Source organism: Oncorhynchus gorbuscha, linkage group LG09 (genome assembly GCF_021184085.1).
Source record: "Oncorhynchus gorbuscha isolate QuinsamMale2020 ecotype Even-year linkage group LG09, OgorEven_v1.0, whole genome shotgun sequence".
Taxonomy (NCBI): domain Eukaryota; kingdom Metazoa; phylum Chordata; class Actinopteri; order Salmoniformes; family Salmonidae; genus Oncorhynchus; species Oncorhynchus gorbuscha.
The window spans coordinates 37,479,993-37,507,787 of NC_060181.1; the positions used below are offsets into that span (position 1 = coordinate 37,479,993).

The 27,795-nt window shown below is 40.4% G+C and overlaps 2 protein-coding genes across 9 annotated transcripts in view; one reads left to right on the forward strand and one right to left on the reverse strand.

The window, feature by feature from the left end:
* LOC124043504 (ectonucleotide pyrophosphatase/phosphodiesterase family member 2-like) overlaps positions 1-2,328 on the reverse strand; it is a 40,497-nt gene extending 38,169 nt beyond the window's left edge. Inside the window, exons 1-2 of one of the 2 annotated variants that reach the window (XM_046362163.1) lie at positions 2,023-2,328; positions 398-503 (exon numbers count right to left, since the gene is read on the reverse strand). In XM_046362163.1, coding sequence (XP_046218119.1) covers positions 398-503; positions 2,023-2,040 — 124 coding nt within the window. In that variant the 5' untranslated portion in view covers positions 2,041-2,328. The remainder of the gene's footprint in view (positions 1-397; positions 504-2,022) is intronic. The other variant, XM_046362164.1, reaches the window with a different exon arrangement.
* Positions 20-26,041, forward strand: LOC124043505 (DEP domain-containing mTOR-interacting protein-like). Of its 7 annotated transcripts, none has more exons than XM_046362168.1 (6): positions 21-580; positions 7,908-8,063; positions 23,795-23,926; positions 24,053-24,123; positions 24,275-24,379; positions 24,560-26,041. In XM_046362168.1, the coding sequence occupies exons 3-6, from the start codon at positions 23,818-23,820 to the stop codon at positions 24,686-24,688; spliced, it is 414 nt and encodes a 137-aa protein (XP_046218124.1). In that variant the 5' UTR covers positions 21-580; positions 7,908-8,063; positions 23,795-23,817; the 3' UTR covers positions 24,689-26,041. The 7 variants fall into 7 exon arrangements, with proteins under 7 accessions (XP_046218128.1, XP_046218124.1, XP_046218126.1 ...); XM_046362170.1 differs by lacking the exon at positions 21-580 and adding an exon at positions 626-649; XM_046362172.1 differs by lacking the exon at positions 7,908-8,063 and having other exon boundaries at positions 20-580.
* The last annotated feature ends 1,754 nt before the right edge of the window (positions 26,042-27,795 follow it).

The following is a 27,795-nucleotide window of genomic DNA, read 5'->3' on the forward strand; positions in this document are numbered from 1 at the left end:
CTAAAGAGACACGCCAACTCCAAGTGACTCTGACTCAACTTCCATGGACGTGTCCTCGTATGGATACCACATTCACTAGAAAATACGTCAGTGCATTGAAAATGTAGCCTGGTAAACACAGCTAGTGTGTTGCACATAATAAGCTATGGCATTATGACAAGACAAAGGCAAAAGGTGATCAAGCTGAAGGAAATGTAACGTCAATCTTAAATATTGGGTTACTACAGTTCCAGAAAAAAGGTGCAATATGGAAGAAAATGAACAGTGGTGATGCCAAAGAACAATTTCCATCTTTGAAGGGACAAAACAGTTATATATTCTCTATTTTACTCTACTGCAATGAAAGCATTATTAGCCAAGGAAAGGCCAGATGTCAACACAGAGATGTATTTCTCACTTTTGGTTTGTGGCGGAGATCCTGCATCTTCTCCAGGTCGACTTGCTTGAAAGACATATGCCACACTAACACTGGATCCCGTAAGGAGTGCGAAGAGAACAACTAGCTGAGAAGAAGAGATAGATGTCATCCTAAAGCTGTTCATACAACATCAGAATCAAGGAGTCAAGCCTAGACCATGAGGTATTCCACCTGATGAATTCAAACAGATCCAAAAATAATTTTCAACTAGCGCGAAAGTACCAGTTATAGGTAGGTACTGTGACAACTTAGATATTTGTATACTGGTCGATGTCAACTACATTCAAATACTCAAGCTGAGCATGATTTATCTTACACTGTAAAATGTCATCAATGGAATAGTCCCAAAAGTGCACATTTACAGCAAAATCAAGTGCACCTCAAATAGGCTAATAACTATTTGACCTACAGCCTATATTTGACTCTGGTCTAACCATAGCGCCATCATTTTGGCAAAAATTTTGTTACTAGAGTATGTACTGTATGTGTTGAGCTTGAAATATGATTCAACAATCATTGAAGAGAGGAACATAATATTTGTTTAGCTTGAAATACTCCTTTAAATTCATCACAACAAGTGGTTGTCTTTTATTATTCCATAAACAGCCCACGGATTGACGCAGTTTGAAGAGAGGTTTGTTTTCCTAATGGAGAACGGAACATCTGAATTTAGGTATAAAAACGTGATTATCATGGCAAAATACAAGGATCAAATTACCTCGTTCAAAATACAAGAACATGTGGGGTAGTTTTTAAAAAGAAACAAAATTTGCTACACAAATGTTGCTTTTTAAAAACTACCCCACATGTTCTGGTATTTTGAACGAGGTAATTTGATCTTTGTATAGACCACCAGGTGTATTTATTTAGATTATTATTTATTTTTTACTGGGCTATTGAAACAAATATGTTTATATGTGACATTTGCTGGTGGGGATAAATAAATAAACATCTCAATAAGATGCTGAGTAAATTAAGAGAAGTACATTAAGAGAAGACTTAAATGAATGTGATTAATTATAGGCTAATCAATCTGAACAGACGATTCCTGTCACTCATTTGCGATAATATTGTTTCAAGTTCATCCGAACTGTTGCAGTTAAACTGATACATCTGACACAGGCCTGCCTATTCCGTTTCGGTTGAAACGTTCGAATAATAGCTGGCACCATTTAAAATGAATGAAGAACAATTCGTCACAGAACAGAATGGAGCCTTACAGTACATGACTGTTCAAAAGATTAATCATTAGCCAATTAGCTTGTTTACTTGCCCGGGTAAACAAGTGCGTGTGCCACTATTTACAGACTGTAGCCCATCGACAACTTAGGCGTAGCCTACCGACAATTAGGCTATTAATGAATTGTTTATTTTCGTTGAAGACAATATATTAATGAATAGGATGAATAATTACATACGTTTACTAATAGCCATCTTGCAAGATCTGGACGCCTGTCAATAAGATTCAAAGTACAATTTCTTCACTACACCTATCAATATGTTGCAAGGACGCATTTAGCATTTTGTCAGGTTGTCCAAAAGAAATCCAAGAATTTCAAGACTACATTTCAGGATACAACAATTATGCAACAACTTTACCGTACCAATTTTCCCAGTAACATGTTCCAAATAGCGTATCCTCCTCTTTAGCATTCCCCAAAAGAGTCCAAAAATTGTGGGCAAAGTCCACCCCTGACCGTTCTGAATCGATGACCAGGGCACAGGGGTTCAGCGCTGTTGAGTTGTCTTGCTCAATTTGCTTTTTGCTGCAAACCAAAGCGGATTAAGTAATGGTGACAGCTGCACTGTGGTACAATGGTGCTGCTGGCAGATGTTCTGTAAACCATAGTCAGCACTAAACTGTGGGTTCACTCGACTCGCGCAATGACAGAGGGAGAGAGAGAGAGAGGCGCTCAGAGAGAGAAGGGGGTGGGTTTTTATAAAAACAACTTTCTCTACTACAGTTTATGTTGAAATGACAGCTGTAAAATCATGTAGCTGCCAAATTTGAGAAAACACCACCCCAAGAACTTGCTTGGAAAAGGCCTTGGGAGCATAGATGAAATTGCCATGAGGATGGGTGTGTCCCCCCCCCCCCCAATGATATATAGGGGGGGGGGGGGGCTTGGAGGTCAGAACAACCCAGATAGTATAGGGACATGTCATTAGCAATGTCAACATGTATATAATTGCGGGAAACAATTGCTTTAACAGTTTACTTTGGGCACGAACAAAATAAATGGGATGTGCCTTTGGTAGTTCATCGATGTGTGATTTTGGTCATGTGTTCCACGACCAACGTAGCTAATATGTTAACTAAGCTAGCCACTTGTAGCTAGCCAGTAACTCCTCCAGTATGTCTTGATGTCATTTCACAGGATTTGTTTTTGGACGGAAGCCGTAGAGATTGGTAAGAAATGGCACTTCTGTTGCCAAATGTCTTATTCATTAATTTAATTAGAGTTTTAATCATCAAATTGCCTGGTATGGTGGTGCATTCATCAGTTATACAGTTTAAAGCGGTTATTTTTGCGTTTTTGCCAACCTTTAAAGTAACTGTCCAGTGTTTGCAGATTTCTTTGAAATATGACCTATAGTTAATTACAGCAGCTTTTCTGTGTTGGAATGGTGTGGGCGTACCCCAACAACAGAATAGTGTGAGGGTATACCGGTCATACAAAATATTCCTGCGAGTAGAACGGTGATTGGCCAAATCATCCTCCTCTATAAGGACATAGCAAGCATTTTTTAACAGCATGTTTGAGATACAAGTTTGAGGTGGGTTTTTTTTTTTAAAGAGGTTTTTTTCTCCTATTTATGCTGTGGCCACAAATATGAGTATAGGATGAGTCAACAACATTACTTGGGTATGAGTTAAAAGAATATTAACTACTAAGTGAGATTTTCACAGGACAGTTACTTTAAAACTGCAACATTTACCCTCATCATCTTGGCAACATGGGAAGAATAGCATGAGATGAGCTATAAAACAGAAGATTTTAATCCCTGCCCCAGAATTTGCTTTGAAACTGCAAAATTGTCTCTCAGATTCATGACACAATGTGTAGAATAGCATTATTAAACTGCCCCATGGCAAAATGTGTTGAAATGCAGGAAGTAAGCTGTTTTCACGATGGGGGGCCTTTCACTTATCCTTCCACTTACACTGTGTTTTCAAAATACCCCTCCATATACCCCTCAAAATATCTACACCCTTGCATGGGTGGTGAGCGCACAGAGTGATTCAGATAACAGCTATACCTCTACTATATGTCAGATATGGCATGTGTCCCTTTGTCGACCTCTACTTGTGGTGCTAGGGATTTGACTTGAAATTGACACCTTATTGAAATATGTTTTGAAAATGCATGGAAAAGAACTTCACTTGCCCTTTGTAATTGCCTGTGTGATGTTGACAGTGTAACACATACCTTTTTAGGTATGAGGCCCTGATTTCATTTACGACAACAAATACTCCCCATTCTGTATAGTTTACCGATCATTCTGTTCTGTTTACTGAGTCAAAGGGGGATGTCACAATGCAAAGGGAACAGTTACTCAATGCTCCTCTCAAGGCTGTCCCAGAAGTATAGAGGGTTCAACCCGCCCACAGGGGCATCTTTCAGTGCATGCTGACATACAGTACAGTACACAATGTTATATTCCATTCATTTCGCATGGGCTCTGATTCACAGAATTATAAAGACGGCAATGTTACCAATACTCAGAAATCTGTATTTTTATGGCAGTCAAGCTCTTTACAGGAGCCTCTCTGTCACTGCTTTACTGTTTTGAAACTAATCAGGACAACCTTTGCTTGAGGGCATCCACTCCCTAAAATGTACACTGACGTTATGAAATATTTATGAATCAGTGTTTTTTTATTCAGCCGTTGGAGGCTTAGGGAGTCATGGGTAGCTGTTGAATGACACAGCATTAAGACTTAAAGCTTGTCCTGTCTAATTAAGCTATTAGGCCTCTGCAGCATTATCTGGCATGGCCATGGAACAATTTGATTGGACCGTGAACCTCTGCTACATGGAGCTATGCTTACCTCTCTGATCCTACAGGAAGTTGGATTGGATAGGGTTTCAACTTCCATGTCAACTGGGAACCAGATTAATTCAACATTTTCTTTCCCTCTCTCTCATTCTCTGAAAAAGGGCTTCATTCAACTTCCGACACGGACTAAAATGACAGACTGTCTTGGATTGGATACAGTCTCGTTCCCCCTCAGGCTCTGGTTGGCTAACTTTACAATAAGGACACTTATTGGATATGGTTTCTAACAACGCTATCTTGCCATTTTTGACCAGAGAATCCTGCAGTATTGCTCAAGACCCACCCTGCTTCAGTCTTTGTACAGTCAAAAGTGTCACCCACTATGACAGACCTAAAAGGAAACATTTTTGCTACTCTAGATTAATTGAACATATTAAGAATTGCCCAGGAATAAAATTGACAGTAATATGGTTATAGGAAGTCAGGTCAAGAGTATACTCAAATAAGCTTGTGCTGACATTGCTCTCAAACAATGTGAAAGAGCACACCACTGCACTTTGGACAAAGTTTGTAAATATTTGCCCTACCACACACACACACCACACACAGTGTTCACCTGTAACAACGTAAAGATTACTGTCAGCCTATGAGGCATTTCTCTGATCTTTATTAGCCAGTGTACCTTATTGATGCCATTGGGTTTCTTTCTGACAATGATGGTGTCTGTCAGCTAATCCCAGCAAAGGTCAACCAGACAGTTCAGCTAGGTCCAAATGCCTCAGTTAAAGTGATTAAAGTGAATGGAAAAAATGATTTTATTTGGTGCTTATCCATCTATTTTGTGGGGGGAATGTAGCTGGATCTACGCAAACATTGGAATCATAATGAGACTACTTTTGAGGTCTGCAAACGTTATGATTTCAAAGTGGACTGTCCTTTTAAAGACAGCATTGTATATGTGTGTATGTTACCCTTTTCTTGGAATATGTATTCCATGTAATGTTTACAGGAGACTAATCATATAAAAGAACCAAATCTTGCTTGACTGCTAGCTTCCCGCCAGCTTCTAGATTTGGGTCTGCGGGGAAAGGCTGAGATGTTTCGCCTAGTACAAGTGGCAGAACCACAGTGGACAAGTCGGTAGCAGACAAAATCAACATCCCCTCCCTTCTTAAAGCCTCGGCCAAGTCTAAGAGCCAAATGAACCTCTCTTTTTTTCCAAAATCCAAAAGATGCCAGCCACGTGTAGGTACACTCATACAAAATTGTGATTAGTCCAAAGAAACAGTGACACAAAAACCAGAGCATCAGTAGAATTGTTCCTCATAATACTAATATCACATAGCCTATGGACAGATGTAATATTTGACTGTTTTACCTTATTCATGTTGTTTATTGCTCAGTGTGTAGTGGCGAGTTGCGTAGAATTGTGACCACACAGCCCACTAATGTAAGACCATTGACCTACAGTTGAAGTCGGAAGTTTACATACACTTAGGTTGGAGTCATTAAAACTAGTTTTTCAACCTCTCCGCAAATTTCTTGTTAACAAACTATAGTTTTGGCAAGACGGTTAGGACATCTACTTTGTGCATGACACAAGTAATTTTTCCAACAATTGTTTACAGATAAATTATTTCACTTATAATTCACTGTATCACAATTCCAGTGGGTCAGAAGTTTACATACACTAAGTTGATTGTGCCTTTAAACAGCTTGGAGAATTCCCGAAAATTGTCATGGCTTCAGAAGCTTTTGATAGGCTAATTGACATAATTTGAGTCAATTGGAGGTGTACCTGTGGATGTATTTCAAGGCCTACCTTCAAAATCAGTGCCTCTTTGCTTGACATCATGGGAAAATCAAAAGAAATCAGCCAAGACCTCAGAAAAAAAAAATTGTAGACCAATTTCCAAACGTCTGAATGTACCACGCTCATCTGTACAAACAATAGTACGCAAGTATGAAGACCATGGGACCACGCAGCTGTCATACCGCTCAGGAAGGAAGTGCGTTCTGTCTCCTAGAGATTAACATTGCAAAAATCAGAAACTTTCTGTCCCAAAATTATGCAGAAAAATTAATCCATGCTTTTGTCACTTCTAGGTTAGACTACTGGAATGCTCTACTTTCCGGCTACCCGGATAAAGCACTCAATAAACTTCAGTTAGTGCTAAACACGGCTGCTAGTATCTTGACTAGAACCAAAAAATGTGATTATATTACTCCAGTGCTAGCCTCTCTACACCGGCTTCCTGTTACGGCAAGGGCTGATTTTAAGGTTTTACTGCTAACCAACAAAGCATTACATGGGCTTGCTCCTACCTATTTGGTCCTGCCGTACACGTATGCTACGGTCACAAGACACAGGCCTCCTAACTGTCCCTAGAATTTCTAAGCAAACAGCTGGAGGCAGGGCTTTCTCCTATAGAGCTCCATTTTTATGGAATGGTCTGCCTACCTATGTGAGAGACGCAGACTCGGTCTCAACCTTTAAGTCTTCATTGAAGACTCATCTCTTCAGTAGGTTCTTCTGATTATGTGTAGTCTGGCCCAGGAGTGTGAAAGTGAACGGAAAGGCACTGAAGCAACGAACCGCCCCTTCTGTCTCTGCCTGGCCGATTCCCCTCTCTCCACTGGGATTCTCTGCCTCTAACCCTATTACAGGGGCTGAGTCACTGGCTTACTGGTGCTCTTCCATACCATCCCTAGGAGGGGTGTGTCACTTGAGTGGGTTTAGTCACTGCTGCGATATTCCTGTCTGGGTTGGCGCCCCCCCTTGGGTTGTGCCGTGGTGAGATCTTTGTGGGCTATACTCGGCCTTGTCTCAGGATGGTAAGTTGGTGGTTGAAGATATCCTTCTAGTGGTGTGCTTTGGCAAAGTGGGTGGGATTATATCCTGCCTGTTTGTCCCTGTCCGGGGGTATCGTCGGATGGGGCCACAGTGTCTCCCGACCACTTCTGTCTCAGCCTCCAGTATTTATGCTGCAGTAGTTTGTGTCGGGATGTCACGCCCTGACCTTAGAGAGCCGCTTTATTCTCTATTTGGTTAGGTCAGGGTGTTATGTGGGGTGGGCATTCTATGTTTTCTGTTTCTATGTTGTGGCCGGGTATGGTTCTCAAAACAGGGACAGCTGTCAAACGTTGTCTGATTGCAAATCATACTTAGGCAGCCTGTTTTTCCACTTTAGTTGTGGGTAGTTATCTTTGTTAGTGGTCTGTACAGCCCTTGGAAGCTGCACGTTCGTTTGTGGTGTTGCTTGTTTTGTTGGCGACATTCTAAATAAAGGAAAATGTACGCTCACCATACTGCACCTTGGTCCGGTCATTGTCCTGACGACGTTCGTGACACGGGGGGCTAGGGTCAGTCTGCTATATCTGGAATATTTCTCCTGTCTTATCCAGTGTCTTGTGTGAATTTAAGTATGCTCTCTCTAATTCTCTCTTTCCCTCTTTATTTCTTTCTCTCTCTCTCTCGGAGCCCCAGTTTCAACTGTTCTGCCTGCGGCTATGGAATCCTGACCTGGTCATCAACGTGCTACCTGTCCCAGACCTGCTGTTTTCAACTTTCTAAAGACAACTGGAGTGGTAGAGATACTCTGAACGATCGGCTATAAAAATCCAACTGATATTTACTCCTGAGGTGCTGACCTGTTACACCCTCGACATCCACTGTGATTATTATTATTTGACCCTGCTGGTCATCTATGAATGTTTGAACATCTTGGTCATGTACTGTTATAATCTCCACCCGGCACAGCCAGAAGACTGGCCACCCCTCATAGCCTGGTTCATCTCTAGGTTTCTTCCTAGGTTCTGGCCTTTCTAGAGAGTTTTTCCAAGCCACCGTGCTTCTACACCTTCATTGCTTGCTGTTTGGGGTTTTAGGCTGGGTTTCTGTACAGCACTGAGATATTGTAACAGTTTTCTTCCTCTGAAGGAGAGGGGGACCAAAATGCAGCGTGGTTAGTGTTAAACATCTTTAATAAAGACGATAACCGAGAACACTACAAAAATACAAAACAATAAATGTGAAAACCGAAACAGTCCTGTGTGGTGAAACAAACAGACACGGAAACAAATCACCCACAAAACAACAGTGAAACCCAGGCTACCTAAGTATGATTCTCAATCAGAGACAACTAACGACACCTGCCTCTGAGAATCATACTAGGCCGAACACAGAAAAACAACCTAGACACACAAAACATAGAAAGTCCACCCAACTCACGTCCTGACCAACTAAAACAACAATTAACACAATAACTAGGGTCAGAATGTGACAGATATCAGCTGATGTAAGAAGGGCTTTATAAATACATTTGATTTAGAACTGTTTGGCCGTAATGACTATCGTTATGTCTGGAGGAAAACGGGGGAGGCTTGCAAGCCGAAGAACACCATCCCAACCGTGACGCACGGGGGTGGCAGCATCATGTTGTGGAGGTGCTTTGCTGCAGGAGGGACTGGTTCACTTCACAAAATAGATGGCATCATGAGGTAGGAAAATTATGTGGATATATTGAAGCAACATCTCAAGACATCAGTCAGGAAGTTAAAGCTTGGTCGCAAATGGGTCTTCCAAATGGACAATGACCCCAAGCATACTTCCAAATGGCTTAAGGACAACAAAGTCAAGGAATCGGAGTGGGCATCACAAAGCCCTGACCTCAATCCCATAGAAAATTTGTGGGCAGAACTGAAAAAGCGTGTGCGAGCAAGGAGGCCTACAAACCTGACTCAGTTACACCAGCTCTGTCAGGAGGAATGGGCCAAAATTCACCCAACTTATTGTGGGAAGCTTGTGAAAGGCTACCCGAAACATTTGACCCGTTAAACAATTTAAAGGCAATGTTACCAAATTCTAATTGAGAGTGTATGTAAACTTCTGACTCACTGGGAATGTGATGAAAGAAATAAAAGCTGAAATAAAATCACTACTATTATTCTGGCATTTCACATTTTTAAAAGTGGTGATACTAACTGACCCAAGACAGGGAATTTTTACTAAATGTCAGGAATTATGAAAAACTAAGTTTAAATGTATTTGGCTAAACTTCCAACTTCAACTGTAGTTCAAACAATGTAATGTAACTAAAAAAAAACATATTTGAACTTCTTGTACTGCATGCTGAGAGGCCGGTTGAGGGGTATTATTAATTTATTGTATTTTGAAGGCCAAGCCATAGTTCACAAGTTTGAGAATTGTGAGCGTTGGCAGTTTGCTCCTTGAAAGGCTGACAGGTTTGAGGCTGTCTCTATGCTCTGCACAATAAGCAGCTTCAAAAGACATGTCTCCGCATGGAATTAGTATTGTTCATCGGGTGATTCCATATGAGATTGGCCCAAAGATTTTTACTTTGTTTTGGATATTCAAGAAATGAAATCCATAGAAAGGTCATTTTGGGGAAGGATGTTTGGCGTACCTTTGAACTCTGTTTCCCAAATAATTATTGAATTTGGGAAATTTGTTAGATTTTGGCCTTACCCAGTCCTTCCTTTAGACACTACAACAATGAAGGCCAAAATGTCACTAATTTCCCCAATTGAATTCATTCTTTCTCAGTAGTCATTTTGGATACAGACTTCAAAAGGTATGCCAAACATGCTTCCCCCAAATGACCTTTCTATGGATTGGTAATGGGTAAAAGCACAAGAACTACTGTACGTTAGGTTTGTCCTCTAATGCACTGCCCTTCAAAACTACCACATCCATGATGCCATGGGATATGTTTGCGCTTTTGTGCTTTGTGATTCTCAAGGTACATAGTAGAAGAGGGTCCCTTAACCACATATCTAAAATCACATAACCCTACTGCCAATTCTAATCTTAACCATTTGTGGGATTAAAAAATATGTTATACTGTATCAGTTTTTAGGACCTTGAATGTCATTGGAGGAAGGGGAAGAACATTCCTCTATTTAAATTGAATAAAACACACACAGTGCCTTGCGAAAGTATTCGGCCCCCTTGAACTTTGCGACCTTTTGCCACATTTCAGGCTTCAAACAAAGATATAAAACTGTATATTTTTGTGAAGAATCAACAACAAGTTGGACACAATCATGAAGTGGAACGACATTTATTGGATACTTCAAACTTTTTTAACAAATCAAAAACTGAAAAATTGGGCGTGCAAAATTATTCAGCCCCTTTACTTTCAGTGCAGTAAACTCTCCAGAAGTTCAGTGAGGATCTCTGAATGATCCAATGTTGACCTAAATGACTAATGATGATAAATACAATCCACCTGTGTGTAATCAAGTCTCCGTATAAATGCACCTGCACTGTGATAGTCTCAGAGGTCTGTTAAAAGTGCAGAGAGCATCATGAAGAACAAGGAACACACCAGGCAGGTCCGAGATACTGTTGTGAAGAAGTTTAATGCCGGATTTGGATACAAAAAGATTTCCCAAGCTTTAAACATCCCAAGGAGCACTGTGCAAGCAATAATATTGAAATGGAAGGAGTATCAGACCACTGCAAATCTACCAAGAACTGGCCGTCCTTCTAAACGTTCAGCTCATACAAGGAGAAGACTGATCAGAGATGCAGCCAAGAGGCCCATGATCACTCTGGATGAACTGCAGAGATCTACAGCTGAGGTGGGAGACTCTGTCCATAGGACAACAATCAGTCGTATATTGCACAAATCAGGCCTTTATGGAAGAGTGGCAAGAAGAAAGCCATTTCTTAAAGATATCCATAAAAAGTGTTGTTTAAAGTTTGCCACCTGGGAGACACACCAAACATGTGGAAGAAGGTGCTCTGGTCAGATGAAACCAAAATTGAACTTTTTGGCAACAATGCAAAACGTTATGTTTGGCGTAAAAGCGACACCCTGAACACACCATCCCCATTGTCAAACATGGTGGTGGCAGCATCATGGTTTGGGCCTGCTTTTCTTCAGCAGGGACAGGGAAGATGGTTCAAAATGATGGGAAGATGGCTGGAGCCAAATACAGGACCATTCTGGAAGAAAACCTGATGGAGTCTGCAAAAGACCTGAGACTGGGATGGAGATTTGTCTTCCAACAAGACAATGATCCAAAACATAACGCAAAATCTACAATGGAATGGTTAAAAAATAAACATATCCAGGTGTTAGAATGGCCAAATCAAAGTCCAGACCTGAATCCAGTCGAGAATCTGTGGAATGAACTGAAAACTGCTGTTCACAAATGCTCTCCATCCAACCTCACTGAGCTTGAGCTGTTTTGCAAGGAGGAATAGGAAAAAATTTTCAGTCTCTCGATGTGCAAAACTGATAGAGACATACCCCAAGCGACTTACAGCTGTAATCGCAGCAAAAGGTGGCGCTACAAAGTATTAACTTAAGGGGGCTGAATAATTTTGCACGCCCAATTTTTCAGTTTTTGATTTGTTAAAAAAGTTTGAAATATCCAATAAATGTCGTTCCACTTCATGATTGTGTCCCACTTGTTGTTGATTCTTCACAAAAAAATACAGTTTTATATCTTTATGTTTGAAGCCTGAAATGTGGCAAAAGGTCGCAAAGTTCAAGGGGGCCGAATACTTTCGCAAGGCACTGTATATCCGCTCTAACCACTAGGCTACCATATTTAGTGATGAGACATTATATTTATTCAGGATAGATGAATCTAAAATGTTTTTCCCATCTATACTGAATAAACATAATGTCTTGTCACTAAATCTGGTAGCCTAGTCATTAGAGCATTGGGCAAATAACTGAAAGTTTGCTGGATTGAGTTCCTGAGCTGACAAGGTAAAAATCTGTTGTTCTGCCCCTGGAGCAAGGCAGTTAACCTTCAGTTCCCTGGGCGCCGAAGACGTGAATGTCAATAAAGGCAGCCCCCCGCACCTCTCTAATTCAAAGGGGTTGGGTTAAATGCAGATAACACATATCAGTTGTACAACTGACTAGGTATTCACCCTTTCCTTAAATACAGTATCTGGATAAAAACACTGTTTTGCAATACAGTATCTTTATTTAAGGAAACAGCACACCCTATTTTCAGTCCTCCTCTAGGTTCCTATTCAGTATTTAAAAATGGTTCATGGCTTTATAATTGACACATTCCTGAATTCCCAATTAGATTGTTAAGCCAAAGAGTTTGAAACCTCTGGTTTAACTGTTCATTTAAATAGCTGATGAGTTCGCATCAATACGTTAACATTTAATGTTCATTAGCAAGCAAACACAATCTGATACATACACTAGACTGTCTATACAAAAGTATGTGGACACCTTCTCAAATGAGTGTATTGGGCTATTTTAGCCAAACCCGTTGCTGATAAGTGTATAAAATTGAGCACACCGCCATGCAATCTCCATAGACAAACATTGGCAGTAGAATGGCCTTACTGACTCGCTCAGTAACTTTCAACTGTAATAGGATGCCACCTTTCCAACAAGTCAGTTCGTCAATATTGTGTCCTGCTAGAGCTGTAAATCAACTGTAAATGCTATTATTTTGATGTGGAAACGTCTAGGAGCAACAATGGCTCAGCCATAAGGTGATAGTCCACACAAGCTCACAGAATGGGACCACCAAGAGCGTGTAGCACATAAAAATTGTCTGTCCTCGGTTGCAACACTCACTACCGAGTTCCAAACTGCATCTGGAAGCAATGTCAGCACAACAACTGTTTGTCGGGAGCTTAATGACATGGGTTTCCATGGCCGAGCAGCCACACATAAGCCTAAGATCACCATAGGCAATGCCAAGCGCCGGCTGGAATGGTGTAAAGCTCACTGCCATCTGGAGCAGTGGAAACACGTTCGCTGGACTGATGAATCACGCTTCACCATCGGACAGTCCGATGGACGGATCTGGGTCTGGTGGATGCCAGGAGAATGCTTCCTGACCGAATGCATAATGTCAACTGTAAAGTTTGGTGGAGGAGGAATAATGGTCTGGGTCTGTTTTTCATGGTTCGGACTAGGCCCCGTAGTTTCAGTAAAGGGAAATCTTAATGCTACAGCATACAATGACATCTAGACGATTCTGTGCTTCCAAATTTGACAACAGTTTGGGGAAAACCCTTTCCTGTTTTAGCATGTCAATGCATCCGTGCACAAAGTGAGGTCCATACAGAAATGGTTTGTTGAGATTGGTATCAAAGAACTTGACTGGCCTGCTCAGAGCCCTGACCTCAACCCCATCGAACACCTTTGGGATGAATTCGAAAGCCGACGCCGAGCCAGGCCTAATCGCCCAACATCAGTGCCCAACCTCACTAATGCTCGTGGCTGAATGGAAGCAAGTTCCAGCAGCAATGTTCCAACAGCTAGTGGAAAGACTTCCCAGAAGAGTGGAGGCTGTTATAGCAGCAAAGGGCGGGACCAACTCCATATTAATGTCCATGATTTTGGAATGAGATAGTCGACAAGCATGTGTCCACATACCTTTGGTCATGTAGTGTATGTCTTGAATTTTCCCTTCTGTTCTTCTGCTTTCGGCACCCGTATGTTTTCATCTGTCCATTTTTCTATAGTTAAACTTATCGGTGGGATATTTTGCAAGTTTCTGGTCAAACTACCCACCATTGCTGTTTTGAAAGGTAACTTGAGTTCTGAATGATTTATTGAGGGGAGAATGAACACAACCATTCAGATCTCTTGCAGTAGCAATTGAAATATTTTCCATCCAATCGATGATTGAATGATCTGACGTGCACGTTCAAAAGATTTGTGAATTTGGGGGCATATTTTTGGGAGAGACAATTTTTGCTAGATACTGGTGTAAGGTGCTGCAAGACTTAAAGGGGCAATCAGCAGTTGAAACAATAACAAAGCGTGATCGCTGTCACTGTTTCAGTAAAAGGGTAAGGGATGGAGCTAGAGAAATGTAGCCACTCAAATGTATAGACTTAGCTATGGATGCAAGGACTGACGATCCATGATATAAAACTATAAACATAACCATAGTTTGAGGCAATAGTGTTTGTTTACATTTACTTTATTTACAAACATTGGAGTAAAAAAAGCATATATTTTGGGTTCTGATGGGGTGCACCAGTTGAACTAAGTTCATGATGCATTTAATTTATATTCTTCATGAATCATTCAGAACATACAGTTGAAGCCGGAATTTTGTCTACACTTAGGTTGGAGTCATTAAAACTTGTTTTTCAGACACTCCACAAATTTCTTGTTAACAAACTATAGTTTTGGCAAGTTGGTTAGGCCATCTACTTTGTGCATGACACAAGTAATTTTACAACAATTGTTTACAGACAGATTATTTCACTGTATCACAATTCCAGTGGGTCAGAGGTTTACATACACTAAGTTGACTATGCCTTTAAACAGCTTGGAAAATTCCAGAAAATTATGTCATGGCTTTAGAAGCTTCTGATAGGCTAATTGACATCATGAGTCAATTGGAGGTGTGCATGTGGATGTATTTCAAGACCCTTTGCTATGAGACTCGAAATTGTGCACAGGTGCATCCTGTTTTCATTGATCATCCTTGAGATGTTTCTACAACTTGATTGGAGTCCACCTGTGGTAAATTCAATTGATTAGACATGATTTTGAAAGGCACACAACTGTCTATATAAGTTCCCACAGTTGACAGTGTAGGTCAGAGCAAAAACCAAGCCATACAGTATCTTTAGAGACTGAAAAACAGCTTCTATCTCAAGGCCATCAGACTGTTAAACGGCCACCACTAACATTGAGTGGCTGCTGCCAACACACTGTCATTGACACTGACCCAACTCCAGCCATTTTAATAATGGGGATTGATGGGAAATGATGTAAATATATCACTAGCCACTTTAAACAATGCTACCTTATATAATGTTACTTACCCTACATTATTCATCTCATATGCATATGTATATACTGTACTCTACATCATCGACTGCATCCTTATGTAACACATGTATCACTAGCCACTTTAACTATGCCACTTTGTTTACTTTGTCTACACACTCATCTCATATGTATATACTGTACTCGATACCATCTACTGTATGCTGCTCTGTACCATCACTCATTCATATATCCTTATGTACATGTTCCTTATCCCCTTACACTGTGTATAAGACAGTAGTTTTGGAATTGTTAGTTAGATTACTTGTTGGTTATCACTGCATTGTCGGAACTAGAAGCACAAGCATTTCGCTACACTCGCATTTAACATCTGCTAACCATGTGTATGTGACAAATAAATTTTGATTTGATTTGATTTGAGGCCGAAGGAATTGTCCGTGTCGAGGCACAGATCTGGGGAAGGGTACCAACAAATTTCTGCAGCATTGAAGGTCCCCAATAATACAGTGTCCTCCATCATTCTTAAATGGTAGAAGTTTGGAACCACCAAGACTCTTCCTAAAGCTGGCCGCAAGGCCAAACTGAGCAATCGGGGAGAAGGGCCTTTGTCAGGGAGGTGACCAAGAACCCGATGATCACTCTGACAGAGCTCCAGAGTTTCTCTGTGGAGATGGAAGAATCTTCCAGAAGGACAACCATTTCCGCAGCATTCCACACTTTTTAAAAACATTTCTGAATGTATCCTTTATTTAACTAGGCAAGTCAGTTAAGAACAAATTCTTATTTACAATGATGGCCTACTCCGGCCAAACCCTCCCCTAACCCGGACGATGCTGAGCCAATTGTGCTTCCCTATGGGCCTTTACGGTAGAGTGGCCAGACGGAAGCCACTCCTCAGTAAAAGGCACATGACAGCCCGCTTGGAGTTTGCCAAAAGGCACCTAAAGATTCTCAGACCATGAGAAACAAGATTCTCTGGTCTGATGAAACCAAGATTGAACTTTTTGGCCTGAATGCCTAGCATGACGTTTGGAGGAAACCTGGCACCATCCCTGCGGTGAAGCATGGTGGTGGCAGCATCATGCTGTAAGAATGTTGTCATGGTTTACCTTCCAACAGGACAACGACCCTAAGCACACAGCCAAGACAACCCAGTAGCGGCTTCGGGAATGTACTTGAATGGCCCAGCCAGACCCCGTACTTGAACCCAATCGAACATCTCTGGAGAGACCTGAAAATAGCTGTACAGCGATGCTCCCCATCCAACTTGGTATTTTGTATTTTATTAGGATCCCCATTGGCTGTTGCAAAAGCAGCAGCTACTCTTACTGGGGTCCATACAAAACATGAAACATGACATAATACAGAATATTAATAGACAAGAACAACTCGCTCAAGGACAGAACTACATCAATTAAAAAATATTTTCAAAAGGCACACGTAGCCTACATATCAATACCAATACATACACACAAACTATCTAGTTCAAATAGGGAAGAGGTGTTGCTTTGTCTTTATTTTTTAAACCAGGGTTTCTGTTCATTTGAGCAATATGAGATGCAATAATGGCTCTATATAATCCTGTACACTTTCTTGAATTTGTTCTGCATTTGGGGACTGTGAAAATACCCCTGGTGACATGACAGAGCTTGAGAGGATCTGCAGAGAAGAATGGGAGAAACTCCCCAAATACAGGTGTGCCAAGCTTGTAGCATCAAACCCAAGAAGAGTCGAGGCTGTAATCACTGCCAAAGGTGCTTCAACAAAGTACAGAGTAAAGGGTCTGAATACTTATGTAAATGTGATATTTATGTTTTTAATTTGTTATACATTTGCAAAAAAAAAACGCAAAAAAATGTTTGCTTTGTCGTTATGGGGTATTTTGTGTAGATTGATGAGAGAAATAAGGGTTCTGAATACTTTCCGAATTCACTGTATATCTGTTGCAGATAGACAAAAGAGCCTGAGAAAACGATCAGTCAGGGTAATAATGGGGCTGAAAACATTTTGGCTCACTATTTAAAAAGAAGATGGAGAACAATCTATAATTGTTTTGTACAAATCGATACTTGGAGTCATATCAATGTAATATTGTACAAAAATAATAAAGCGAAATGTAACTGTATTGATTTTTTTCCCCCATCACTGGTTTTTAGAATCATGTGACATCTAGTGAGTATTTGGTTTTCCTGGGTCTTGCTATACTACTGTTGGCACTTGTTTGTTGACTTAACAATAAATAATGGCAGTTATTAGAACATGACTAGCTTGAGCTATAAAAAATAAAATAAAAATGTGGATGTATTTCAAAGCATATCTTCAAATTCAGTGCCTCTTTGCTTGACATCATGGGAAAATCAAAAGAAATCAGCCGAGACCCCAGAAAAAAATTGTAGACCTCCACAAGACTGTGGTTACGTGTGGTAGAGGGGATCAATCCAATTCGCAAAAAAATTGACAGTTATAGAGGCACAAGAAGAAAAAAAAAGAAAAAAATGTGTCCGATAGGTGTATTCAGATAGCAGCCGATAAGACAAGGATTAGCAGACCGCAGATGGGCGTTCAGGTAACGTCGTGACGGAGGAGCCAGCTGGATAATAACGTCGGTAGTCCAGTTGTGAAGGCCCGGTGGGGCTCCGTGTTGGCAGTAAAACGGGTCCGGATAGGTGATTGTAGCCCAGGAGTGACTGATGGAACACTTCAGCTGGCTAGCTCCGGAATAATTGATGTTTGCTCCGGAATCGACGTAAACCGATAGTCACATGGATAGCTAGCTAGCTGCGAGATCCAGGTTTAAATGACCAGAGCTTGCGGTTGAAATCCGGGGACATGGAGAGAAAAATAGGTCCGGTAAGTTCCGGTCCGAGCCGCGCCGTACAAAACTGGCGATAGATTTAAGATAAAGGATAGCTGATGACCACAAACCGTGGTTAGCGGAATAGTAACGATTAGCCAGTAAAGAAGCTAACTAGCTTCTGGCTAGCTTCTGTGGAGGATTACAGATTTGAGGTAAATAATACTTTTTCTTTTTTATATAAATTGGTGAGGCGGGTTGCAGGAGAGTGTTTTGAAGATGAGTTTATGGAAAATAAAAAAATATAAAAAGGTATGGGAAGAAAGTTATATATAGATGAAACAAGGACAAAAGACATCTGACTGCTATGCCATCAAATGGATAATGACCCCAAGCATACTTCCAAAGGTGGAAAAATGGCTTAAAGACAAAAGTCAAAGTATTGGAGTGGCCATCATAAATCCCTGCCTCAATCCCATAGAATATTTGTGGGCAGAACTGAAAGTGTGTGCAATCAAGGAGGCCTACAAACCTGACTCAGTTACACCAGCTCGGTCATGAGGAATGGGCCAAAATTCACCCAATGTCACAAACGTTTTAAGAAGCGGACCAAAATGAAGCGTGGTATGTGTTCATTGTGATATTTTAATTAAAGAAAGCACTGAACACAAACCAATAAATGAAAACCGACCGTGCCGCTATATACCAACATTTACTAACATAGACAATCACCCACAATGACAAAACAGGCTACCTAAATATGTTTCCCAATCAGAGACAACGACTAACACCTGCCTCTGATTGAGAACCATATCAGGCCAAACACAGAAACAGACAAGCTAGACATAGAGCATAGAATGCCCACTCAGATCACACCCTGACCAAACAAAACATAGAAACATACAAAGCAAACTATGGTCAGGGCGTGACACCCAACGTATTGTGGGAAGCTTGTGGAATGCTACCCGAAACGTTTGCCCCAAGTTAAACAATTTAAAGTCAATGCTACAAAATTCTAATTAAGTGTATGTAAACTCCTGAACCACTGGGAATGTGATGAAAGAATGAAAGCTGAATTAAATCATTCTCTGTACTATTAGGTGAATGCACCAATTTGTAAGTCGCTCTGGATAAGAGCGTCTGCTAAATGACTTAAATGTAAATGTAAATTATTTTGACATTTCACATTCTTAAGATAAAGTGGTGATCCTAATTGACCTAAAACAGGGAAATTTTACTAGGATTAAATGTCAGGAATTGTGAGTGTAAATGTATTTGGGTAAGGTGTATGTAAACTTCTGCCTTCAATTGTATCATCAATTCTTAAGTAAAAAAATGTAGGAACTGCAAATTGCCGTTTTAAACAAATTTGCACTTTGGTGCTGTAGCGTCGACAGCTTGATTAAAAAAGAGGTATTTTTGAAAATAATTGACCAAGTCTAAATCTGACATTGATTTGAATTTAAATAAAAATACAGTATGATCTACTACCATCTGCATTGGGATTCTTGAACTCCTCATGCTGAAACATACTGTCTCTGCTGGTGAATAGTGGTACTGTCATAATTTATACTTCTGTGTAACCTACGGTCATATGCTCTTTGTTACAGCACTGTTGCTGTACGACTACAAATATAATCTGGCTGGATCAGGACTGCTTGTTATTTAACTTGTCCATTGTTAGAAACAAATTTAGATGTCCTCAATAATTATGATCAACAAAATGGTTGTGGTTTGGTAGTCTGTCTATGGCCAGTAGATGGCAATGTTATCTGTAATACATGTCCATTTTAGTAATTTAGCAGACACTTATCCACAGAAACTTACAGTAGTGTGTGCATACATTTTTCTACTGGTCCCATGGGAATCAAACCCACAACCCTAGCATTGCAAGTACCATGCTCTACCAAGTGAGCCACAAGGGGCTAATACAAAAAGCACCGTAACAGTGGTCACCAACCCTGGTATTGTTAACACTTTTGCTCAAGCCCTGCACTGCAACACTACATCCAGCTGACCAACCATTGTCTCTTGGAAAGTGTCTCATTACTTCAACCATCTGTCAACTGACTTTAAATGGCAAATGTTTAAAAAAGCACTGAAATGACACTGTGTGCCTGCTATTGCTATCATGTGGGCCTATAGCAAGGGTGGACTCTGTTACACATGATACAAAGCAAGGACAAATTAAACTACATTTGTGGTTCAAATGTATTACATGTGCTGATAAACAGTAAGTCGTGGTAATACTATCATGTTGACTGTACTGTCATCTTGCAATTCTCTAAACTTAGCTTATCGTCTATATTTTTGTCACTGTTCAGTGCAGGCTTTTATGGTCATCTTGACATGCGGTGACATGCCTTGAAGGACGTTAGTCCACATACAGCATAGTACATACTTTACAGCTTACTGCACTTTATAAAACAGTGGCCTTATGTGACTCACACACTACCCTTTCTGGAATTCCGGAGGCATCTATCTTTGAGCAGAGCCTAACTGTTAGTATTAGTAGTATAATATCCAGGAACATTCTGTTATTTTATTTGGAGACAAATGGGAAAGAGCTTTGCACTACATGTGGGTTTTATTGACTTGAGCCCTAAGTCTACAGATGAAGGAGCTTAATTTGTGCTCGTTTGTTACAGAAGGAAAATAATCCTGCAGCAACAAGAAATGTCAATCATAATTCATGGACAGGTTTTTGTAGGGGTTGATGCATTTTTCATTAGGACAAATCAAGTCTGACATTTTAAAGTGGACATTGCAAACTTTAGAAGCTTTTTGAAACCTTGAATAGCCTACAAGTTTGCATTTCCTGCTGAGGCAACAGTATAGTGATCAAATGAAAATCGTACATCTGTATGTAAGATAAGGCCTATATAAAGTTATTGAGCTGTATGTTTTCTAAATACCAGAGGCAGTGTGTCATCCATATCAGACTTTATCGGCCTATTGATCATGACTCACCTCTATACAGTGGGGTGCCAGGACAACAACCTCTCCCTCAATGTGAGCAAGACAAAGGAGCTGATTGTGTTCTATAGGAAAGGAGGGCCGGACAGGCTCCCATTAACATTGACGGGGCTGAAGTGGAGCTGATTGAGAGTTTCAAGTTCCTTGGTGTCCACATCACCAACGAACTATCATGGTCCAAACACACCAAGACAGTTGTGAATAGGGCACGACAACACCTTTTCCCCTTCAGGAGACTGAAAATATTTGGTATGTGTCCCCAGATCCTCAAAAGGTTCTACAGCTGCACCATCAAGAGCAGGCCTGGGCAATTCGAGTCATTGGGGGCTTGATTGGTGTCATACTTTTCCCCCACCTGCTTTAAACTAATAGAATTTTTATTAACTGAAGATCATGGTTAGTTGATTATTAGAATCAGGTGTGTTAGCTGGGGCTGGGGCAAAAGTGTGACACCAATCAGGCCCCCGAGGATTGGAGTTGCCCAGGCCTGATCAAGAGCATCCTGACCGGTTGCATCACCGCCTGGTATGGCAACTGCTCGGCATCTGACCGTAAAGCGCTACAGAGGGTAGTGCGTACGACCCAGTACATCACTGGGGCCAAGCTTCCTGACATCCAGGACCTATATACTAGGCGATGTCAGAGGAAGGTCCAAAAAATTGTCAAAGACTCCAGTCACCCAAGTCATAGACTGTTCTCTCTGCTACAGCACGGCAAGCGGTACCGGAGCACCAAGTCTAAGACCAAAAAGGCTCCTTAACAGCTTCTACCCCCAAACCATAAGACTGCTGAACAATTAATCAAATGACCCCCCCCCCCCTTGTTTTTACACTGTTGTTACTCACTGTTTATTATCTATGCATAGTCACTCTACAGATTAACCTGTACCCACGCACATTTACTTGGTATATAGCCTCGTTATTTTGATGTCATTTTATTGTGTTACTTTTTGATTTGATATTTAAAAAACTTTTTTTTTGTTAATTTAATAAATATTTTCTTAACTCCATTTCTTGAACTGCATTGTTGGTTAAGGGCTAGTAAGTAAGCATGTTGTATTCGGCGCATGTGAGAAATGACATTTGATTTGATGTATGTCTCTCCTCTCACATTGCTAAAAGGTAAAGAGACATTGCTATTGCAGAATAGAGGTCATTAATGTTATACTACGGATTATGGTGCACTCAGTGTTGGTGTGTGGTCAATGATCATCTTGGTTTGTCATTGAATTATACAATAAACTTTCTCTTGGATATAGTTCACATAATCTAGGACAGTGATAGTAAACTATACAGCAAAATCACTGTATCATATTGTTTTAAAAGGGGTTGAACAGGTTCATTGACCTCAATGACACCCAGCAAACTCATGGACACTTTTGTTTCTAGAAACAAGTACGTTTGATCCTATTATGTTCTATTTGCTACTGCTCTTAAATTTCTGATAGCTTATTTGTTTTCAAATGACCAATGCTAATATATAGGCCTGTTATATAATTGGGTAAATACGTTGAATATTGTATTTGTAGAAGCAAATACCTCATGCTGACAACAGCTAGGAATGTTCTTGATTTATCTCACAGAATGCCATTATCACTAGGCCATTATCAGCAGTTTGTTTGCCTATATGTCATTGTGGATGTTGTTGTTGTTGATAATGTTGAACCTTCCTGCTGTCCATGTCTCTCATCCATATACCATGTCAGAGAATGTGTGTGTATGTGTGTGTTTATGTGTGCGTATGTGTAACAGAGAATGTCCAGTCATTCCACTCCATCTTGCCTGACCACAGTGACCAGTGGAAAACTCCACTGTGTCTGTCCCTACCTCCATTAGAGCATTAGTGATCCCAATGCCTTTCTCAGCTCTTATCTCCTACCCTGGGATAGCCTGGCAACAAGGCATCCCTCAACTCCTCCCTCCCTCTCCCTCCCTCCCAGCAAGCCTAGACTGTTTACTCTTTCTGGGGGTTAACATTAACATTTACACCGGAGCACCATAGCTGACTGCAGCATCAGAAATATTAGACAGCAACTTCCCAAGTTACTTGGCACTTTGGCTGGCAAACCTTTGAAGTGAATTTAATTGTATTATGGGACCTCGGACAGCTGGTAAGGGCTACTTTTATTATGTGAGGCAAATATGTGAAAAGTGTTGAGTTTAGGTATATTGGAATTGTCCACAAGTAAATGTGGAACTGTTTTCATTTGTACTTGGGCTCAACTAAGTATTTTTAAATGATCACATTTATTTGTTATTGTGGAGTGATTGAGAACAATTTTATTGATGACAAAAGATAGATCAGTCCAATTATATTAAACTATAAATTAGAAGAGCTACAGAACATGGATGAAAGCATTATCGCATTGAGTTTGACGGGGGGTGAATTCTACCTTTATTTTATGTGCCATCATAATGGTATGCTGGTGATTGTTATGTAGCTAAGTGCAGTATCCATAGCTACATGGATAGGCTGGTACATAAATATTAGCTTGTCAGGAAGTGTTATTGTGATATCAATCAGGTCAGGGAGTGTTGATACAGCAAATTGTGTGGCTATATTTGATTAACAGCAGACGCTTAGTTCTTTCAAAACACTCAGATATGAAATGGGAGGCAGGGGGGGGTGTGTGGTGTGTGTTTGATGTGTTCTACTATAGATACTACAGCACAGTAAACAGTTCTGAATGTGTGTATGAAATTTCAGAATGAATAACATGGCTTCCTTTCATTATTAGTGCTTTTTCCTCTCAGTACACTTTGTCAATCACTCTCAATTATACAACATGTATATGTTCTCTCTGTGCAATATCTCTATATATTCTTCTTCTCCTCTCAGTCACTCCATCCAAGGAAAGAAAGATGGTGTCTGGGGCGCATGATAACAGTCTTAGTAGTGGCAACAGTGGGTATTATAACAGAGGCCCCACGCTTACCCCTACCTCACCTGTGCTGTCAAACCCCAAATCAGGTAAGAGTCTCTTTGGTCTTCATCTAAAGCTCTATCACGTCCTATCTACTATACAGATTCAATATAAACACCACTGTTCATGATTACACTGAGAACCTGCTAATTAAGTGTTTGTTCCATTGACAGTGCTGAAGAGACAAGTGAGTCCAGAGGAGCTGCAGAGACCAGGAGGCCCATATATAAAGAGGACATTTACAGTACGTTACCACAGTGTTATCTCTTATTCATACCAAAAGCATGAAACTCAACCAAATATCATTCAAATCCATAACCTTTTTCATGAGTACATTATATTTGTGATTTTACTGACTATTTTATTTTTAAGTAATCTGATCAATCTACCTCCAGATTGTGGGTGATGCGGTGGGCTGGGGATTTGTGGTCAGGGGGAGTAGGCCATGTCACATCCAGGCAGTGGACCCCAGTGGGCCTGCAGCAGCAGTAGGAGTGAAGGTGAGTACCATGGCATTGTGGGACATGTAGTGTAAAGAGCAGCTCCAGTGCCTCCAGGTTGATGGCTTTGTCAAATCAATATTGTTAGATGGGTACGCAAGAAACGTCTTCCTCTGCTATATGCAGCTATCATAAATTATATTCAGTACGTACAATATTTGACCAAAGTCTGTTTTCCAGGTGCGCCAGTTTGTGGTCTCTGTCAATGGTCTGAACGTCCTGTCTCTGGACTACAAGATGGTCAGAAACCTCATCCTCACTGGAAAACGAACCGTGGTCATTGAGATTATGGAGGAGTCTGATTGTTGAGGATGAAGTTGTATTGTATTCGGTTACAGTCAACTTAAGATCTCAGTCACCCATTGGCTCTTGGAGGCGGAAAGCGTAGAGTAAGAATGTGGACTGTATTGGCCCAAATAAATCCATAGAAACCTTGTGACCTTGATATGGAGCCATATGGACTTAGCTACATCATCGACCTGAGACGAGGGTCACAGAAACAGCGACCCCACAGAAACCTGATGGGCCCCACTGTGAAGACGTGTGTTTACATCATCAGTCCAAGACTGACCAGTGTTCCGTGGTTAACATGGTTCCAGCTTGTGCTTTTGTTCTCTTGAGGCGGTTTAGACTTTTGACCTGTTCGCCTACTCATTGCCACCCCCCTGCTGTTTGCTTTTCCATCCACTCCCTCCTATGCTCCAATAGAGGGTTCCTTCCTAGAAAGACTAGTATTTAGGTAGCTGTTGATAAGTGAGGTGGCACATATTGTAAACAACTCCATGCTTTCTGACATGGCAGAGGTGTTTTTAAATATAAGTTGTTTTGTTGAATTAGCTTGCCATTTTGCTTTGAATATGTTTGGCATTGAATTCTTAAGTTTGGTAACAGGAGCAATTTAAACATTCTACTTATATTGGCCTGGAAATAGCACAATACTGTCAAACTGCAGACCACATATTGCCTAGCTGCATAAAAAGGCTTGAATGTCATCTCAGTTTCTCAAATCAAATTCAAACAAATCTGATTCCATTGCAATGTTTTTGGAAACCCACAATACTGACAAAAGTTCAAATAATCAGTCAGTAGTAGCCTATCAATATATTAATCCTTTTTTATTTTTTAAACAACAAATGAATGTATTATGTCAAAGTGAAATAGATAGGTTATAGCAGTGATATTGTGCATTTTGTAGAATACTTCAAGTGTAATGCATGATCACATGGTCCAACATAAGGTATGAAGGACCAAAAGCACTAAAGGATGTGTACTTGTATATAGCCATACACTGTAGCATGACCCTATACATTTGCTAAGATCAACTGATCTTTAGAGGGTATTAGTGCAGGCAGGCCAGCAAGCAGTATCTACATTTGTGTTAGTGTTTGATCAGTGTGTAAATATTTCAATTAGCCAATGATTTAATAAAATAAAGTAATTCAATTCAAAATATTAGCAAATGTGTATTTCAATGTATCAATGTTTATGATGTGATTCTTTTTTAAAAAAAAGATTCATATCAAATGAAGCAAATTATTTTAGCAACATCAAGATTATGGCTAGAATTTGTACTCTGCTTCAATCTAATGGCAATAAAGTAACAGCATGTATTGAACCATGACAGGTACTTTAAACTGCAATAAAATAAGAAATTACCTTGAAGATCAAGATCGACAGGATCACATTGGCATTCATAAATTAAGTGGACATAATATCTGGTCAAGGAGAGCATGGTGCTATAATATCGTAGATTACATAATGAACTATAGTATAAGGAACAACATTCAACAACGTAAACAGAGCCATAGATTATACATGACTCTGGCCACCAGGTGGCAGTATGTACCACATATACAACTTATATTCGCAAATTGAATCTCATTGAATGAACATCCAAATCTCTTTAACAGGCTTTTTCAGTACTTTAATATGTTTTTTTGTTTTGTCATCATGTTTGTTTGATGTCCCATCTGCCACAATAATATTACAATCAATCGATCACATTTATTTATAAAGCCCTTTTTACATCAGCTTATGTCACAAATAGCTTATACAGAAACCCAGGCTAAAACCCAAAAGAGCAAACAATGCAGATGTAGAAGCAAGGTGGCTAGAAAAAAACTCTAGAAAGGCAGGAACCTAGGAAGAAATCTAGAGGGGAACCAGCTTCTGAGGGGTGGGGGGTGGCCAGTCCTCTTCTGGCTGTGCCCAGTGGAGATTATAAGAGTACATGGCCAATAAACAAACTACAAGCTATTTCCCTGCATTATAGATTGTTTTCCCGCATTATAAATAGGGCTGCTATCACTACAGAGTAATAGAGGGATACAAACATAACCATCTTCGCGCCAGTTAGTGTAGGAAATGTAGGTTAAGATATCTCTCTTGAGGGCATTACAGGGGCTAAGGGCTCAAGGGTTTAAGTGCAGTAACATAGCATGCTCTTTAGATGGGTCAGGGCATGTGTCAAGGGCAGAAATAGTGAGCTATTTCAAACTCCATCTAGTGAGGGGATTATTATAAATATGATTCTTTATCACCTCTGTCATGACCTTGCTGTCACTATACCTAAAACATGGCGTTCCTAACTACCCCTCTGTGCTTATAGAGAAACAGCAGCGTAGCCTAATGGTTAGAGCGTTGGACTAGTAACCAGAAGGTTGCAAGTTCAAACCCCCGAGCTGACAAGGTACAAATCTGTCATTCTGCCCCTGAACAGGCACTTAATTTGTTCTTAACTGACTTAAAGGTTAAAAAAAATAGAGAAACATTTGACATTGAGCCAACTGGGAAAGGTCCGTAGCCTAAGACTGCATGGGGTTACCCATGCTAACTGTACTGCATTCAGTCATCCTTAAGTCAAAGATGTGTTAACTGCCCATTGATGAATTAGCAGTAGTTTGATGTGAGATGGTCTAATCAAAATAGCTATCCTGAAGTTTTAGAAAAATAAAATCATTTCAACAGCAGAAACAGCCCTTGCTGTTGAAAAATATATATATTTTTTACTTAACTTCGGGATAGCTGTTTTGATTAGACCATCACATCAAACTACTGCTCATTCATCAATGGACAGTGTGTTTGGAACCATTTAATAAAAAAATGAATTGTGTGAAACATTAAACTTGATTGGATATTCATAAAAAAAATGTTTAGGCTGCACTGGAGTGCCATCCTACTCATAACACCAATGTGGCAAATTCAGGGGTAACCTGCCAGGGACTCTGACCATCAGTTCAACACCTTAACCATTAGTCCAATAGGTCCAAACCTCTTGAAGCAGTTAACAGTATCTTAACTTGGAAGCGTGCTATATGGATCCTTAGGACGCCCCTACCCCATTGAAGTTGACATTTAAAAAGGTTAAGGTTAGGGCTAGGTAAGGGTTATGGTTAAGGTTAAGATTAGGGCAGGGG

Bases quoted from the DNA above. Each gene is read 5' to 3' on its own strand.
- LOC124043505 (XM_046362166.1), top strand. From the start codon at position 2,783: ATGTCATTTCACAGGATTTGTTTTTGGACGGAAGCCGTAGAGATTG. The intron at 2,829-23,794 runs GTAAGAAATGGC...TTCTCCTCTCAG, and splicing joins GACGGAAGCCGTAGAGATTG to TCACTCCATCCAAGGAAAGA. The intron at 24,124-24,274 runs GTACGTTACCAC...ATCTACCTCCAG, and splicing joins ATATAAAGAGGACATTTACA to ATTGTGGGTGATGCGGTGGG.